The sequence below is a fragment of the Oreochromis niloticus genome, linkage group LG15 (assembly GCF_001858045.2).
Source record: "Oreochromis niloticus isolate F11D_XX linkage group LG15, O_niloticus_UMD_NMBU, whole genome shotgun sequence".
Taxonomy (NCBI): Eukaryota; Metazoa; Chordata; class Actinopteri; order Cichliformes; family Cichlidae; genus Oreochromis; species Oreochromis niloticus.
In genome coordinates, this window is record NC_031980.2 from 22,402,518 (window position 1) to 22,420,474 (window position 17,957).

The window sequence follows — 17,957 nt, forward strand, 5'->3', positions numbered from 1 at the left end:
AACCTCCACAACATGTAGTCGTTTTGGCACAACCTTGTGGCGGTTTCATGTTCATTTCATCCAAAGGCAAATGCCTTTGGACATGAAGCAGTTGAGTAACTACAAATATCTAAAGAATGGTCACTTTTGACTTGCTATTCATCACTATCTCCTTGCTTTTATCATGAATGTCACAATTATTTATACTTGTACCGGCTGAATAGTCATTGTCCATACAACTAATAGTCTTCATTTCATTGCTTGTGTCAGTGCACTCAAAATTGTTGAACATCTTGTCAAACAATTTGTACACCCATTTTGAAAACCCTATTTTTAAGGAGTTTCCATGAAAATCTCCATAAATTACGTTTCTCAGGTGAACCTTATCTCACACTAATGAAAATTGGTGTGTGTTACTCTTACTTGCAACCAATGAAAAGCCTCTTCTACCCAGTCACAGGTGAATCGCGTTACAGTATCCCCTACTCTACAAGTATATATATAATGTAAACCAACAGACAGGATTGGCATGAGGTGCATACTGAATCTACAAAACTGCAGAACATGGAACGTCAGCCTTGTGGAAGAGGGGTGAGGATCGGTGGAGGACGAGGACAAAACCGGGTAAGAAGAGGCCAACCACATAGACACGTTCCTGACGAAATCAGGGCAACACTTGTGGATCATGTGATAAACCATGGCCTCACAATGGCCGAGGCTGGTCGAAGGGTGCAGCCAAATGTTGGGAGAACTACTGTAAGTTCTATTATTCAGACATTTCGTCGGGAAAACAGGTGAGCATACTGTAATGTAGTTATTCAGCACAAACTAATTTGCTCTGCACTTTCATAGTCATACAGGAGACTTGCATTCGGACATGACCTTATAGATCTTTACATATAGACGTACTGTAACTGAAGCGCAGACTTGGCCCAGGTGTGGCATAGTGTGCTGTGATACAATACAGTAATGCTGTAAAGAAAGGAGTTTGAATGATAGTCCTGTAACAATTACTGTAAGCATGTTTGCGCTTATTTATGTTTGTGTTTTTTCATCTGCATCTCAAAAAGGACTGCCAGACAACCTAGAAGAGGTGGAAGAGGTCCACTTTTGACTCCTCAGCAAGAGGAAAGAATTTGTGCAATGGTGGCTGCAAACAACGCTTTGAGACTGAGAGAAATACAAAGAACTGTCGTAGAAGATGACACCATCTTCGGAAATATTCAATCAATCCATAGACAATTCACAATGCCATGACAAGTCATCAACGGACATGAAAGGACAAGCAATTGTACAAGTACATTTGAACGGAAGTGATCGAGTGAAGGAGCTCCGTCACCAGTATGTACAGGTAAAGCATGTTTGCATATGTACCTCTGTTTACTGTAAAAGTTTAGGCCATGTACTGCACTTACATTTATGCATGTTACTGTAATCCTATTTACAATTCACACTGTACAATCTGTTGTGCCAAATGCACCATTACAGACTTTTTTATTCTCATCCTTTGTATAGCGTATCCTGGAATTGGAGGCCAGGGAACCCCTGCACACGTTTGTATATCTTGACGAAGCAGGATTCAATCTCGCAAAAGGCAGACGGCGTGGACGAAATCACATTGGAGAAAGAGCCACCATTGATGTCCCAGGCCAACGAGGAGGAAATATTACAATGTGTGCAGCAATCTCAGGAAATGGCGTTCACACCCATATTCCTCGTATTGGTGCATACAATACACAACACATGTTGGCTTTTCTGGACGCTCTTGATAGGGACCTAATCCCACAAAATGAAAGGGATGATCCTGGTGACAATCGGACAATGTATGTAGTGGTTTGGGATAATGTTAGCTTCCATCACTCTGCTGTAGTCAAGCAGCGGTTTGCAGCACACGACAGGATGCTTATGGAGTTTCTTCCTCCTTACACTCCATTCCTAAATCCAATTGAGGAGTTTTTTTGAAGCATTGACTACTTATTTTGAGCAACTGACTTGCTTTTGAACAACTGACTTTTCTTTTTGATGAAGTGACTCACTTTTGCAAGTTATCCACCATGTTTTGCAGTTTGCACTAATTGTTTTGTGAAGAGCCTTAGTAGTGGTGCAGAGATCAATTCTGTTGTGAGAAATGCACCAAAGCAACTGAGAAAAACTGTAATATACAGGGAAAGTGCCTGGGTGTGCACAGTGAGATGTCGGAATGTGATATGGCACTAGGGGGAAGTAAGGTAACAGGGGATATGGTGGCATGGTGTAGTGTGTTGTGTTTGGTGACTCGTGCACTCCAGCACAACTGACTGATGGGTGCACCCGGAGAGAGGGATGGCCAAGGGTGTCATATGTGAAATGTGTAGCAGGTCGTCGTTCTCTAGTAGACCTTCTAGTAGACTGATTCATTTGTCAGCGGGGTCACATTGGGTGTATACCGTGCCCTTTCTGAAAGCGGCAGTCCAACTTCTTCTCCGTCAACTGTAAAAGGCACTTCAGTGACTCCTGATTCCCGTACCATCTCATGCTCCTCCTCTCCCTTGTCATTGTCAAGTTCAGTGCTTTGGTGTCCACCATCTTGTTCCATTCCTGTTTCCCTCAATTCATCTGTTGCTGTTTGTTCCCCCAATACTGTTGCTTCTGTCAGCTGAGGTGCTCCACAGTTAACCACTCTGCTGAACTCAGCTGTTCCCCTTGAGGGTTCTACAGTATGGTTATAGGTATGTAGAGCATCCTCTTTGGTTCCACTCCTCTAATCATACCTCAACTCATAATACATTGAACTCTCATCATCATCGGAGCTTGTGTCAGAGTGGGGTTGAAATGCTGTCTCTCTTTGAGCTGGTTTTGGTTTCTTTTTCTTGACGGCGGATGGCCCGTCCCCCTTATTTACAGCAGGCAAGTCCGCAGGAAGCTCATTGACAAGATGCAATAGATTGCGATGCAGAACACGCACTCTTTTCCCATTTGCCTCTGAGGCCACTCTGTAGACTGGGCTGTCATTGATCTGTTCCTTCACCACATAAATGGTGTTCTCCCAGTAGGACCTTAACTTGCCAGGACCACCCCTCTCAGTCAGGTTCCGCACTAGTACTCTGTCACCAGGTTGGAGTACCACTCCTTTCAAGTGCCGGTCATAGTGTTTCTTCCCACGATCATCATGCAGATGTTTCAGGACCAGGGATTTGAAGCTAGCTGGTAAGACTAGTTGGCGCTTTTCTGCAGTCTTACGATACAGAACTGCATCTTCTAAGCTCAGCTTTGTCCACTCATGCATCATTTTCCTCGCAGGACCTCTCACATTCCATCTCATGTCATCTGTCAGCTTTTGATCTGAGTCTTTCATTTTCATGATCTCACCAATCGCAGGGTCTGCTCTTTGAGCCCTTTGTAGTTCATCCAGATTGATGGGCGTGACCATTTCTCGGATTACTGGTTCAAGCTGGTCACCTTGTGCTAGAGCCAGAGCAGCGATCCATGCAACATCTCCATGCTTGCCTGCTCCACATCCCTCCCAAGTAGCGGCAACAGCTTCTTTGGAGAGCTCTTTTGTACATTCAGTGACGTATCTGTCAATGTCAAGGGGACTCCTCGACAGGGTGTCTGCGTCAACATTTACTTTGCCAGGTCTGTACCTTATATCAAACCTGAAATCTGATAGCTCTCCCACCCATCTGAACCCAACCGCATTCAACTTGGCGGTACTCATGACATAAGTTAAGGGATTGTTGTCTGTGTAGATGGTAAAATACGGGGCATAGAACAAGTAATCCCTGAACTTCTCGCAGACAGCCCACTTGAGGGCGAGAAACTCAAGCTTGCCCGAGTGGAGTCTGTAATTCTTTTCAGCTGGTGTCAGTGTTCGGGAGCCGTATCCAATTACTCTGAGCTTCCCATTCTGATGTTGGTAGAGAATGGCTCCAAGTCCTTTATCAGATGCGTCTGTATGAAGGACGAAGGGAAGCTCAAAATCTGGGTAGGCAAGTACAGGGGGGTTTACCAACATATCAATCAACTTACACAGGGCACCCTGGTGCTTCTCGGTCCACTCAACTGGTGTTTTGGATGGTAACTGTGCACCTTTCCCCTTCTGTCCTGTAACCTTCCCCAGAAGATGCTCCTCTTTCTTGGGTTGCAAAAGCTCATAGATGGGTTTTGCTATTCTCGAGAAATCCTGGATATATGAGCGATAGTAACTCAGGAACCCAGTGATCCTCCTCACATCTCCCACTGTGGCAGGTGTTTCCTTTTTCAGGGCGTACACTGCCTCGAGATCTTTTGGATCAATGCGTACTCCTTCAGCTGACACTAAGCGCCCAACATACCTCACTTCTCTTTTAAATAGGTCACATTTTGTCGGCCGGAGTTTGACTCCGTAGTTCTGCAGGGCTCTCAAGACTTTCCTCAGCCCTTCCACATGTTCCTCAAAAGTCTTGGCATAGCACAAGATGTCATCCAAGTATGGGATGCAGCACTCATCCCGAAGGGGAGCCAGCATTTCTTCCATACTGCGTTGGAATGCAGCAGGTGCGTTGGTAAGGCCGAAGGGAATTCGCACCCATTCATAAAGGCCCCAGGGGGTGATGAATGCAGTCAGATGATGTGATCCTTCTGCTATAAAGCCCTGGTGATAGGCTTTTCCCTGGTCCAAAATGGAGAACCAGTTATAACCTCCCAAGGTGTCAATGAGGTCCTGGATTCTTGGTAATGGGTGGCGATCAGGTACTGTGCGCTGATTCAGGAGACGGTAGTCTATACAGAGCCTTAGGGAGCCATCCTTTTTCCGCACACAAACTATTGGCGCAGAGTAAGGAGATCTAGACTTTACAATCCATCCTCTTGCTAGGAGGTCCTCAATATACTCTTTAACCTCCTTATAGAGGGATTTTGGAATTGAGGTGTATGATTTCTGAATTGGAGTTGTGTCTTTGAGTGTTATTGTCATTTCCAAGCTGGGAATGCACCCCATGTTGCTTTCATCACGTGCAAAAGCCCCTGACTCTTCCCTTAACATTTTCATGCCAACAGTTTGTTGGTCTTCAGTCAGGTGGCTAACATCAACAGATGGATCCCATTCCTGTGTTGCTTGATCTTCACCGCACTGCTGGGGTATTTGAGATACATCAGAGTCGACATCTTGAGTCACTTTGGGCTCACCGAGGTTTGGTAAGTCCGTTTGTACGACTCCTGCTATTGGTTCAATAGTTCCAAGGGCTGCTCTGCCGGTGAGGGTCACATCGTGCTTAGTGTGGTTGCCAGTAGGTACTCTGACATATGGGACTCTGGCATCACAAACTGTGAGGAGGCTGCTGCCAACATCAAGCTGTTGCAGTTGTGGGTTGCTCTCAGTTGGTTCAAAGAGCACGAGGGGGTTGGACATGTCAACTGTAGAGGAGACTTTACACTTAACATACTTAACTTGACCAGCTGGGATTACTACATCATGCAGGCCCACTTTTAGGACACTCTGGCTGACCCCGCTATCACTGGTAAGCTTGGTCTGAATGAAGTTGACCAGTGCCATCGCTGTGTCATCCTGGAGGTTCATTGCACTGCGCAGGAGGCTCACAATGGTGGGTATGAGGTTTGTACTAGCATTTGGCCCCAATACCAGCTGTTCAATTACATTGAAACCAATCAGGGGGCAGTCCATGGGCACACTGCTTACTAAAAAGGGGACTTGTACAGTCAAGTTTGGGTCACTATTCTCTGGGAGACTCACCATCACGCCCACCCAGCCGTCGTAGGGTAATGGCTATTAACACCAAGCACACTAAGAGCCTTATCTCCAATAAGTTCTGTCAGTGGCCGGAGTTTGTGGTCAGAGAGGTAGGTTTTTGCCCACTGGCGATCAATGAGACTCACTTGTGCACCTGTGTCCAATAAACAGTCCACTGCAAAGCTATGAATGTAACACTTGATTTTACATTTTTTTCCAACAAGCTGTGCCACTCTCTCACTTGCCCCTGTGTCTGCGTTTTTCGTTCGTCGCCCAACTACTCCTGACATGAGCAAACTCTTCTGAGCACGTACCTGGTGATTTTGGGTCTGGCTGTCCACTGGTTCTGGGAGTGTGTATAGCAGCAGGAGGCCAACTAGAGCTTCTGGGTTGGCTTCGTTTGAGACATCCCACTGCCCTGTGACCTGTCTCCCCACAAATAAAACAATGAGTGCATGAAGCAGCCCCACTTTCAATACACTTGGGACAGCCGTACTGTTTTGCAGTTTGTCTGGGCTTCTGCTTTGGGTGTGCACACTGACAAGTGGGTTCAGGAGCCTGACTGGCTGTGAGAGACTCCACCACTTTGGTCACTTTGGTCCACCTTTGCAGCCAGCTCTTCTATGACTTTATTCTTACTCTTAGATTTACAGTCAGTTATTTCAGTGTCTTTAGCAGGTTCAAGTTGAGCAGTATGAGCATGTGTTACCTTTTGTCAAGTGGAATATCCCAGTCTTTGCTGTCGCTCACTCTCTTCACTTGACACTTTGTTCACTTGCCTTATCAAGGCTTCATCTGACACACTGTAGTCTGATAGTAGTGGCTTGAGTTCGTTACGAATGTCGCTATATTTTGGCAGAAGACCTTGATGAATGGTGCGTAGAAACACATTTTGGATCATACGTGTCTCATACGCAACGTCCATGTTATCCTGCCTGGATGCAAACATGACTTTCTGCTTCAGTCCAATCATCCTGTAGAGGAACTGTTGTGGAGTTTCATGGTCATGTTGCTTAGTGCTCAACAATTCCTGAAATAACTCACTCCCACTCTTCTCACTCAGGTGTGAACGTAGCAAGCTTTTGAGTTCAATGAGGGTCAAGTCATCTTTACTGATCAACATGTCCTTAAACTGTCCAGGCTTGATAATCCGGAGCACACCTTGGATGATCTCTCCCTCTGTGTGCTTCACCTTGAGCCCCTCCTCAACCTGCTTACACAGTCCATGGTAGCTAATGTCAGATGCAATGTCCCCCACCTGACCCCCATGTACTTTAAACTCTCTGCGTTGCAAAAATGGCAGGTCTCTTAGGGAAACCATGTGATCAGGCCTAGAGTGTCGCGTGTCTGTGGTGGAGTGGCTGTTTGTCACACTCTTAGCTCGAGGCTGACGTGGCTGTGTAATAGTGGGGGTGGGTGTGTCTTGTGTTGTCACTTGTAAATCTGCTAACTTTTTACCAAGTGCCTTGTAGTTAGCCTTAGGCATTTCATACTCTGTTACTTGTGGATTAACAGACTCAAGAGGCAATGTAGCTGAGGTAAGTACATTACTCTGTTCAGGGTGCTTAAGTGTTGTGAGAGTAACAACATTTTCCTCTGAGACTATAGGGTGAGATACTTCAGCGGTACGACTATCAATGAGATGAATAATAGCATCTTTTAACAACAGTAGGTGTGAAAACCCCTGATCCTCTAAGTCAAGCAATGTCTTACAGCGCAGATAAGCACATATATAATCAAAACAACTTTTCTCATCACCACGTCTTACACTTGCAGGGTCCACATCAGGTACTGGTGTGATGTTTGTAGCAATCTGCCTGGTTCCTCTGCTGTCAGTGCATAAAGACTCTTTCTGATCTGCCAAGCCAGTTTTTTTCTTTCACTGTCCTCCATTGTGTGTTCTTTGGTTAGCAACTCTTCACAGTGCAGTCAGCTCAAACACGCAGCCCGTCACCTCTCCAGCAGGGGTTCCCCTCCTCGACACAGGTCCCGCTGCTGCCTCAGTTGCACGTCTGCTGTTCCAACACGCCTGCCCTGTGATGGCTGTCTCTGGTTTGTTGATTAAAGGATCAGCAGTCGCCCTCGTAGCATGCTGATCCCTGTACAGGCCACCAAAATGATGTTACAGGCCTTCGATGGGGCCTGTTTTGAAACTGTTTTTTTAACAGAAAAGCAGAGACAGGAGACATCAGTTGCATTCGGTCTGCAGGCTCTTCCTTGTCTGAGGCACAGAAGCGTTGCAACGGCCTATCGCACTTAGCGCTATCTCCCCCTTGTGGCAATGCCACGCAATTACATTCTCCATAACTCTAAATGAAAGTGCAATACCACCATAAAATCAGGTCTTTTACATCAAAAGCAATTCACAAAAAAATTATAATTGTGACCATACACTTGTGAGCGTCACACTAGCACACCGTCACCGGTCACTTTCCAGGCCGTAGGCTGAGGAACATTGCCGTCATGGTCGGCCTACTGAACGGTGTTGCTGCCTTCCACATGTCGTTTCAGTAGTCCTCCTCCGTTCAGCAAGCCTTCGATCAGCTGAAGTAACGTTTCTCATGTGTGCCCATCATGATCCAGGTCGACCTCAACAAGCCTTTTGTGGTGGACTGTTTTGGACTCAGGGGTTGGGGTAGTGCTGTCCCAGCGCTCCGATGGAAAGCTTCGTCCCTTTAAAGTTTAACTTTTAACATTTGTGAATTCATCACCTATCAGCTTTTTGTTACTTAAACTACTTTCAGATATTTTTTCTGGGTTTTGTGGTCTAGCAGTGATCCACTGAAATAGATGAGGTGCTTTTTGAACTTTGGCTTGTTGTAAAACTCCTTGTTCTCAATATTTGCATTTAGGACAAAGGAAACTCAGAAACAGGTCATTGCCATTTTGTCCTGAATCACTTTACACAGTGTCTATGTTTGCTTGTGTAGTTTTGGTGTAATTGTGCTGTAGAAGTACTGGAGCGGGAAGATTGTGCATTTGTTTGTTGTTCAGAATTTGTATCATGTGAAAAAATGTCATGTCATTGTTCACATAGTGTTGAATAATTTTCATTATCTAGTATTTTTAACTATTTAGACTGTTATAAAGGTAGATGGAAAATTAATGGATAAGACTGGGTCATACAAAAAACCTTGAAAATAAAATTTAAAAGTGGTTTATTTAATTTTGTAGATCATGTGAATTGCTTTGAAATAACAAATAATAAAACCCCACAGAAAGGACTAATCAAATAAAACAAAAATAAGACCTCCTTTAGTACATGAGACTGGGGAGTACATCAACTTTGGAACATAAGCAGCAATACAGCAGTTTTTTTCTTTTTCTAGATCATAGAAGAGTTTCAAAACACTTTCTAAACACAAGCGATTATTATTATGCATTAAACTGAGCTGGATTCTTTAACAGGCCAACAGAAGTATATTGCTATGGCACATTACCTTTACTGAGCAGAAAAGAAATGTTAGAAATCTTACACCTGGGCCTGAACTTTGTTAAGAACACCTCTTCATCACATTTGGGAAACAGCACACAGTTTGTGAGGTGAAGGGCTGAGTGTAATGCCCACACTTGGAGTGAGATCTAATTCGTCCCCTGAAACTCCAGGTGCAGGTGTGAAATGAAAATGTTGCAAGAGGGTGGCGAAGAAGAGGAAGAGCTCCATCCTGGCCAGACTCTCTCCAAGGCAAATCCTGCGACCTGCAAGAGAATTCATGAAAAATTGCTTGCTCTCCTATGGGCAGATGTAACCTAAACAGTGAGGAGCTCACAAACCTGCAGAAAATGGAATGAAAGCATCTCTTTTGACAAACTTTTTCTCTTTGTCCAGGAAATGAGCAGGATAAAAGCTGTGCGGTCTCTCCCACTCATTGGGATCATGCAGGACTGATGTCAGGAGAGGAAACATTGTGGTTCCCTGCAGAAATGACAATACACGAACTGAAAATGTTTCCTGTATGTTAAATAATAATGGCTTATAGTAATTAGTTATGTTACACACAGTCCTTATTATCCTCAACCAGTCCAAGTACCTGATGGGCCACAGCTTTGTTGAGTATTTTGTTGAGTTGAGTTTTCCATAGTAGCTGTGTTATGCAGTCTTACCTTCTCGATAAAGTGACCCTGAAAAGTGATGTCTCGGGTGGTTTTATGAGGAAGTGCAGTGGGGATGATGCTGCTCAGTCTCTGTGTCTCATGGATGACGGCGTCAGTGAAGGGCAGATTTTTTCTGTCAGCAACCTGCACCTGTCGGTCTCCTATGACCCTCCTCAGCTCCTCCTGGACCTCATCTGGAGTATGAACAAAAACAGTGGACACATTTCATCCCTATGAGGCTGACTAAAACACTTCACTATACTTGAAAACTCCACGAAGATCAAAAGCGTTATTCGATTTTGTTTCTGTGATGGTCTGTTTTCAGTAAAAACAATAATTGGCATATGCAAGTTGAGGATTACTTAGACTTCTCACCTTGAATTTTTGGATATTTGGCCATAAGCAGAAGTCCCCATCTCAGTGTAGTTGATGTTGTCTCAGTGCCGGCAGCAAACAGATTCATGACTGTTATCAAAAGGTTATCATCATGGAAGTGACTGTTGGTAATCCCTGATGCCTGCACATAGACATTTAACGGCAAAGTCACTCAAATAAAGTTTAAGGGGCTTCAGTAATACAAAAAAAAAAAAGTTATCCAACACTGATTTTACATGTATTTCCAAGCTCTGTGAAAGCATACCTCTAAAGAATTCACATAGACATAATGTCTTATATACAGTGCCATGAAAAAGTATTTTTCCCCTTTGTTGAATTCCTCTTGATTTTTATGTATAGTTATCACACTTAAATGTTTCAGAGCATCAAAAAACTTTAATATTAGGCAAAGTATTTTGTATTTACCCAGGTAAAATATGAATTACAGGTTTTAAATAATGATTTCATTTATGAAGGGAAAAAAAACTATCCAAACCTACCTTGTTCTGTGCAAAAAAGTATTTACCACCTAAACCTAACAACTGGTTGTGTCACCCTTTGCATCAAGAACTGCAATCAACCACTTCTAAATAAGCATTCTGATAAAATCTTTCAATCACTGTGGAGGAATTTTAGCCCACTGATTGGGATTTTTTCACTAGTTGGACCACAGTTTCACCCTGGGCTTCAGTTAAACATTCCTGAACACCAACGTGAAAGATGATAGAGGTGCCAACCTCCAGATTTTGTTTGCGGACCAGAAAGGCGTCTACAAAGCCTCTGCACATCTGGGGAGTCAGAGTCTCTTTTAAGTGACTGAAGATGGCTCGGTTTTGTTTCTTATTGGCAGAAGATATTTTGTGTATTTCACTTCTGTCCGCAGTCCACTTGAAGAGCGATGGAAACATGTCGAAGATCTGTGAATCATCACATTTATATTTGGGATTAAATAACATTGTCGAATTGATACAGTTTATGTACTTTTAAAAATTCTGTAGCTTCAAAAAGTAGGAATCAATACCTGTATTGAGGGACTTCCACCGAGTCTAATCATTCTGGATGTACCATCTACCAGAGAGGTAAACTCGGGATCATTATATTCAAATCTGCTGCCATAGACGATGGAACAGATAATATTAGAGACTGCACAGTTAACTGGTTGGGTTGTATCAAAAGCTTCTCCTGTTACAACAGAAATAAAGGCGCACGTGAACTTTAGAAAACATGTCAGTTTATTTACTATTTACTGAACTCAACACAATGTGATTAGTTTTACCTTGAAATTTCTTAAAAACTTCAATGAGGTATTGACATTCTTCAATTATTTTGTCCTCACATGCTCTCTTGCCCATCCCAAAGTCTCTCAGGTTAGTCAGTGCAAAGCGCCTCATTTCTTTCCACGAATCACCGTTGGACCACACAACCCCTGAAATGAAATTTTTACAACGTAGTTTAACAAACACTAGATTCTGAAAAATACATTTATGGTAGCACAATAGTCATTTTTCATACCATGTCCTTGACTAAGTTCACGCATAATCTGCGGTTGATTTCTGTCTCCAAACACATCATCGTAGTCTACAAGTGCCTCCTTCACTGTCTTGTATCCTGACAGGACCACAACTTTTTTAGTTCCCAGATAGACCGTGAAGACTGATCCATATTTCTTGGATAACTAAGAACAGAAAAAAGTTAATTCTTTGACACAAATCCAAGAAAACAAATGTTGGCAGCTCCCTGTAGAGCTGAATCTTGAAAACCACCTAAAAGAAAAGTAATGCAAAAACGACCTCACCTCCAGTAATGTGTTGTAGGGTTTTTTCAGGTCAAGTTGAAGTAGGTTCCCAAGCAAGGGAAGTGGTCTGGGTCCTGGAGGCTCCTTACCCTTTTTTTGAGTACTGAAACTCGAAGAGGAGATTAAATAGATTAGCAGGAGGACTGTGAAAGCCCCCAATAAGAATGAAGAACTGAAACACTGGAGAAAAACATCTAATATCCCCATGGTTATAAAACAAAATGTCCTCTGATAGTTCTTTGTACAGAGCGACTCACTGACCCAGCATTTGGTAATGAAGTTCTTTTCCTTTTTTTTTTGTTTCTTAGCCAACCAATCTAGACATCCACTACAAGGGGGTGGGAAAATGCAGTAGAAAGGTTCATCTGAATGACTTAGTAAATCATTACTGTTAGCAAGCTGTTACTTTGGTCTACACTGATATTGATTTTCTACTCGGAAAGACCTGACACAGAATTCCTATTGTTTAACCATAATCTAGCAATGAGTGTATTTGAGTTAAAGGATCATGAATAAAAAGTGAAATAGTGACAAAATCCGTTAGATTTCTCTGGTTCTTTTTAAGGCCTTAGGAATCTTCCAGATATTATCCCTTACAGTTATTTGTATTTAATCATGAGAAATAAATATATTATAGAGCTAAGCTGTTACTGTTTGGAAAACAGATTTTTAAAAATGCCAGACTTGCCACTGAAGACCTGAATCATGAGTAGCAGCTGTTCTCATGATGAACACCATTAAGATTGTCTTTGTATCAAACTGCAACCAAGTATATTTTTTTGCTTCAGCCAAGTTCTCAAGCTTATTTTTCTGTGCAGTTGTACAACTGTGTGGTCACCCCAGTGATTTCAAGCAAGTAACTATTTGTTATTTGGGGGCGACCGTGGTTCAGGTGGTTGGGAAGCTCATCTGTAACCGGAAGGTTGCCGGTTGGATCCCCCAGCTCTCTCTGTCCTGGTTGTTGTGTCCTTGGGAAAGACACTTTACCCTACCGCCTACTGGTGTTGGCCAGAGGGGCCGATGGCGCAATATTGCAGCCTCGCTTCTGTCAGTCTGCCCCAGGGCAGCTGTGGCTACAGCTGTGGTTTGCCTGCATCAGTGTGTTAATGTGAAAGTGAATGAATTGTAAAGCGCTTTGGGTGCCTAGAAAAGCGCTATATAAATGCAATCCATTATTATTATTATTTATTGATGTATTTATTTAATTTATTTTGGCACTCCATCTATAGTAATGTGTTAGACAGAAATCATATTTCAAATGGCATTTGGTACTTCAAACCATATATTCCTGTTTAAACAGAATTTCTAACACTAGAATAAGGTCAGATACTGTCACGGCCGCGTAGCTGGTGTGTTTGTGAAGCGGACCAAAAAACAGACACAGGAAAGTAAACTCAGTATAAGAAAAGGCGAGCCATTTATTTGGCTGACAATACATGAACATAAAACAAGGCAAAGTGCGCTGGGGTAAAAACTAAACTGAAACCTAAACTGGGAATAAACTCAGATAAACTGTGACAAGAGAACATGAATCTGAAAAGCTGCATGCGGAACTATGACGTGAAAAAAAACCACATGAACATCCACATGAGCAGAAACATGGAAACAACCTGAAACCTGGAGACACATGATACAAGACGAACAGATGACCCAGCACTGAACAGAGGGAGAACGAGGACTTAAATTCACAGAAGGGTAACAATGGAAGTAGAAGCACCCGGGGAAACACAGCTGACACAAATGAACCTGGCGCCATAGGGGAAGCAAAACTAAACACACTGACCATGGAAACACAAGACTTTCAAAATAAAACAGGAAACATGGAGAGATGTAGACATGATAACACAAGCTCGATAACATGAAACATGCAGACAAGAACTACATGACAGGCTGGGGAGACACTAACTTGAATAAAATTAGGCTAAATTTTAAATCCAGGCAACAGGGTAGGACAACTTTGTATAAACTGCCACTTCTTCACACACAGGAAATAGCACGCAGTATTTTATTTCTGTTTTGTGTAGTACGTTATTCTATTCTATTGTGTTTTTTCTTAATTTTTACTACTGTTAAACTTCTGCTGTGACTAAATATTTCCCAGGTGTGAGAATAATAAAGGTTTCTCCTATATTATTTATTACTAGAAAGGCATCCACACATCTCTAGAATCAGAGTCTCTTTAAAGTGACTGATTATGGCGAGGCTTTGCTTTGTATTGGCAGCAGACGTTTTGAGTTCCCATCTTCTCCTATGACCAAAAAAAGAATTCAAATTGTGAAAAATTTAGGTAGCATTTCAGGTAATGCAGTACTAGTTCATCCCAGTTTAAATAAACTAAACTGTACCTTTAGACTTAAACATGAGGTGTTGACATTCTTCTGTTATTTTGCCCTCACAAGCTCTCCATCCTGAAGTCTCTCACATTAGTAAATGCAAAGAGTCTCATTTCCATTCATGAATCACTGTTAGACCTTAAAACCCCTGAGGAGAAACGCTCAGAAAGTATTTTACATAACACAGTTAGGATGATGGATCCTTATTTTTGATAGTTTTCTTTTCTTACCATGTCCTTGGCTAAATTCTTTTTCAAAATGCAATGGTTTTATTTCCAAAAACTATATCATAACTAACAAGTGTGTCCTTCACAGTCTTGAATTCAGCAAAAACCACCACTATTTTAGGTCCCAGATAGACTGTGATAACTGATCCATATTTCTTAAATAACTAAGAACAGCAGCATTTGGTCTCCCGATGTCTGTGTAAATATGAACATATGCTGCTGTTCTTAGGAGAGATAAATCATCCATGGGGGAAAAAAAATAAAATAACAAAACAGACCAAAAAAAGAAAACAAAAAACAGTTTTTTGTCTGACTAATAAAAGAAAAAAAAAATCTTTCACACATCCAGGAAAATTACAGTACTGATGATTCTGATGTACATTTCTATGGCATATTACTTTTATTGTTTAGTAAAAAAAAAAAAAAAAAAAAAAATACACCTAGATGATTCAGTTCTTTGTACAGACTAGGACAACCTCTGTCAAGAATTTCTCTCCATCACATACAAGAAACAGCACACAGTTTGTGAGGTGAAGGTCCGAGAGTAGCGCCCACACTTGGCGTGAGATCCAATTCATCCTCTGAAACTCCAGGTGCAGGAATGAAACGAAAATGCTGCAGGAGGGTGCTGAAGAAGAGAAAGAGCTCCATCCTGGCCAGGCTCTCTCCGAGGCAAACCCTGCGACCTGTAAGAGAGAATCGAAGAATAACTTCAGCTGTCCTGTCAGCAGATGTAACCTAAACAGTGATGGCTGAGCTCACAAACCTGCAGAAAAGGGAATGAAGGCATCTCGCTTGACAAACTTTTTCTCTTTGTCCAGGAAGTGAGCAGGATAAAAGCTGTGTGGTCTCTCCCACTCACTGGGATCATGCAGGACAGATGTCAAGAAAGGAAAAACTGTGGTTCCCTGTACAAATTACAATACAGAAATGGAAAATCGTCTATATGGTGAATAATAGCCAGAAGGCAGTAGGCACAAAAAGTACTGGAATGAGAAGAAACAGCACATACTTTTGCATACATTCCCCTCTTTCTGCAGTTGCTTGCCAACCTGCCTTCAAGATTCAGTTTTATGCATTCAGTTAAACCAATGAGAATATAGGAGGTGGGTCATTCAGTCTTACCTTCTCGATAAAGTGACCCTGAAAAGTGATGTCTCGGGTGGTTTTGTGAGGAAGTGCAGTGGGGACGATGCTGCTCAGTCTCTGTGTCTCATGGATGACGGCGTCAGTGAAGGGCAGATTTTTCCTGTCAGCAACCTGCACCTGCCGGTCTCCTATGACCCTCCTCAGCTCCTCCTGGACCTCATCTGGTACATGAAAGACAAAAGTGGACACATTTTATCCCTAGGGGACTGAAAACACTATGCTATAGTCAAGAAATGCAATTTACATCACATCCTTCCTTTGATTTTGTTATGGTCATTCCTTCCTGTCCATTGGCATTTTCAAGTTGAGGATTACTCAGGCTCCTCACCCTGTATCTTTGGATATTTAGCCATAAGCAGAAGTGCCCATCTCAGTGTAGTTGATGTTGTCTCAGTGCCGGCAGCAAACAGGTTCATTACTGTCATCAAAAGGTTATCATCATGGAAGTGACTGTTGGTAATCCCAGCCTCCTGCACATAGACATTTAACAGCAAACTCACTCAAATAAAGTTTAAGGGGCTTTAGTAGTATGAAAAAAAAGTTATCCAACACTGATTTTACATTTACTTCAGAGCTCTGTGATGCAGGTTCAAGAACAAAAGTTATTAAATACAAAAAAAAAAAAAAAAAAAAATGTAAAGGATCTCTCTCTATTGATTAACAGAAAAAATTGCAACACGTTGCACATAGACATTAACAGGCATGAAATGTGGGCTCGAAGCACAAGTGCAAATGATTGATAAGGTGCTTGCATGGACAGTTTCATGTTGGAGACAGGAAATGGGGTAAAGGACAGCAATTAGTCTCCCCTTCATTAGAACTGGGCAGAAAAGAGCACAGGTTCACTCTTACTGCAGCTTCAGTTAATTATTCATTAAAAAGAAATGGATAATAGAAAAACTAACCTCCAGGTGCTTTTTGCGGACCAGAAAGGCATCCACAAAGCATCTGCACATCTCTGGATTCAGAGTCTCTTTTAAGTGTCTGATTATGGCAAGGTTTTGCTTTGAATTAGCAGCAGCAGTTTTGAAGAATTCCTTCCTGTTGGCAATCCACTTGAAGAGTGATGGAAACATTTCATACATCTGGCAAACATACATCAGTGATTTATAAATTCATGCATTATATACTGAAGAGCAACTGTATAGACTTCCAAATACGACTACCTGTATTGAAGCAGAGCCCAAAATTCTGATATTTCTGCTTGCTCCATAAACCAGAGTTGTAAACTGTGAATCATTATATTCAAATCTGTGTCCATAGACAATGGAGCAGATTATGTTAGAGACTGCACAGTTAATTGGTTGGGTTGTATCAAAAGCTTCTCCTGTGACCAAAAATAAATAAAGATATTTAAGTAACATTTCAGATAACACAATACTAGTTCATCCCAGTTTAAACAAACTAAACTGTACCTTTAGATTTCTTGAAAACATCAATGAGGTATTGACATTCTTCAATAATCTTGTCCTCACATGCTCTCTTGCCCATTCCAAAGTCTCTCAAATTAGTCAATGCAAAGCGCCTCATTTCTCTCCATGAATCACCATTAGACCAAAAAAGCCCTGAGAAATGATTACATATAGCCACAGTCACATTGAGGATAATGGAGATGAAATGTATGAGAAAGGTTTGCCAGTATTATTTTCTTACCATGGCCTTGGCTAAATTCATCCGCAATGTGCAAAGGCTGTCTCTCTCCAAACACTTCATCACAATCAACAAGTGCCTCCTTCACTGTCCTGTATCCTGCCAGTACCACCACTTTTTTAGGGCCCAGATAGATGGTGAAGACTGATCCATATTTCTGAAATAACTAAGAACAGCAGAATATGTTCATATGTTCACACAAATCGGAAGATCAAAGGTGAAAAAGCTGCCTGGAGAGATAAATCAACCACAGGGGGAAAAAAATCCCTGAAAAGTTGCCAAAAAAAACTGACCTCCATTAATGAGATATCAAGTCTTTTCAGGTCCAGCTGCAGAAGATTCCCCAGCAGGGGAAATGCTCTCAGTCCCGGAGGCTCCTTTACATTTCTTTTGGAACTGAAGCTTGAAGAGGAGATGATGAAGATCAGTGTGAGCATGATCAGAACCATTACTAAGAAGACATAGTTTGCTGACTCAATAAAAACAGCATCTATTATCACCATGACCTAAAAAGAAAATATTAGTGATGGGACGTTCTGTATCGAGGCTTCGAAGCTTGTGTCGAGTAATGGAGGGGGCGCCGCGAGCTATGACAGCGATATAAGCCCCTCAGACTTCATTCATAATGTGGGTGTTTGATGGAGAGT

The 17,957-nt window shown here is 42.2% G+C and overlaps 2 protein-coding genes across 2 annotated transcripts; both read right to left on the bottom strand.

The window, feature by feature from the left end:
• Positions 1-8,829: 8,829 nt before the first annotated feature.
• Positions 8,830-12,229, bottom strand: LOC106098353 (cytochrome P450 2K1). Its single transcript, XM_013272241.3, has 9 exons — positions 11,952-12,229; positions 11,669-11,831; positions 11,433-11,582; positions 11,178-11,338; positions 10,894-11,073; positions 10,157-10,298; positions 9,791-9,975; positions 9,461-9,602; positions 8,830-9,385 (listed from the first exon to the last, which is right to left on the bottom strand). Exons 1-9 carry the CDS (start codon positions 12,156-12,158, stop codon positions 9,198-9,200), a joined length of 1,518 nt encoding a protein of 505 aa, XP_013127695.1. The 5' UTR covers positions 12,159-12,229; the 3' UTR covers positions 8,830-9,197.
• A 2,780-nt stretch (positions 12,230-15,009) lies between these two features.
• On the bottom strand, positions 15,010-17,892 carry LOC100700011 (cytochrome P450 2K1-like). Its single transcript, XM_019345720.2, has 9 exons — positions 17,604-17,892; positions 17,314-17,476; positions 17,076-17,225; positions 16,827-16,987; positions 16,566-16,745; positions 15,989-16,130; positions 15,637-15,821; positions 15,278-15,419; positions 15,010-15,197 (listed from the first exon to the last, which is right to left on the bottom strand). The coding sequence occupies exons 1-9, from the start codon at positions 17,811-17,813 to the stop codon at positions 15,010-15,012; spliced, it is 1,521 nt and encodes a 506-aa protein (XP_019201265.1). The 5' UTR covers positions 17,814-17,892.
• Between the last annotated feature and the right edge of the window lie 65 nt (positions 17,893-17,957).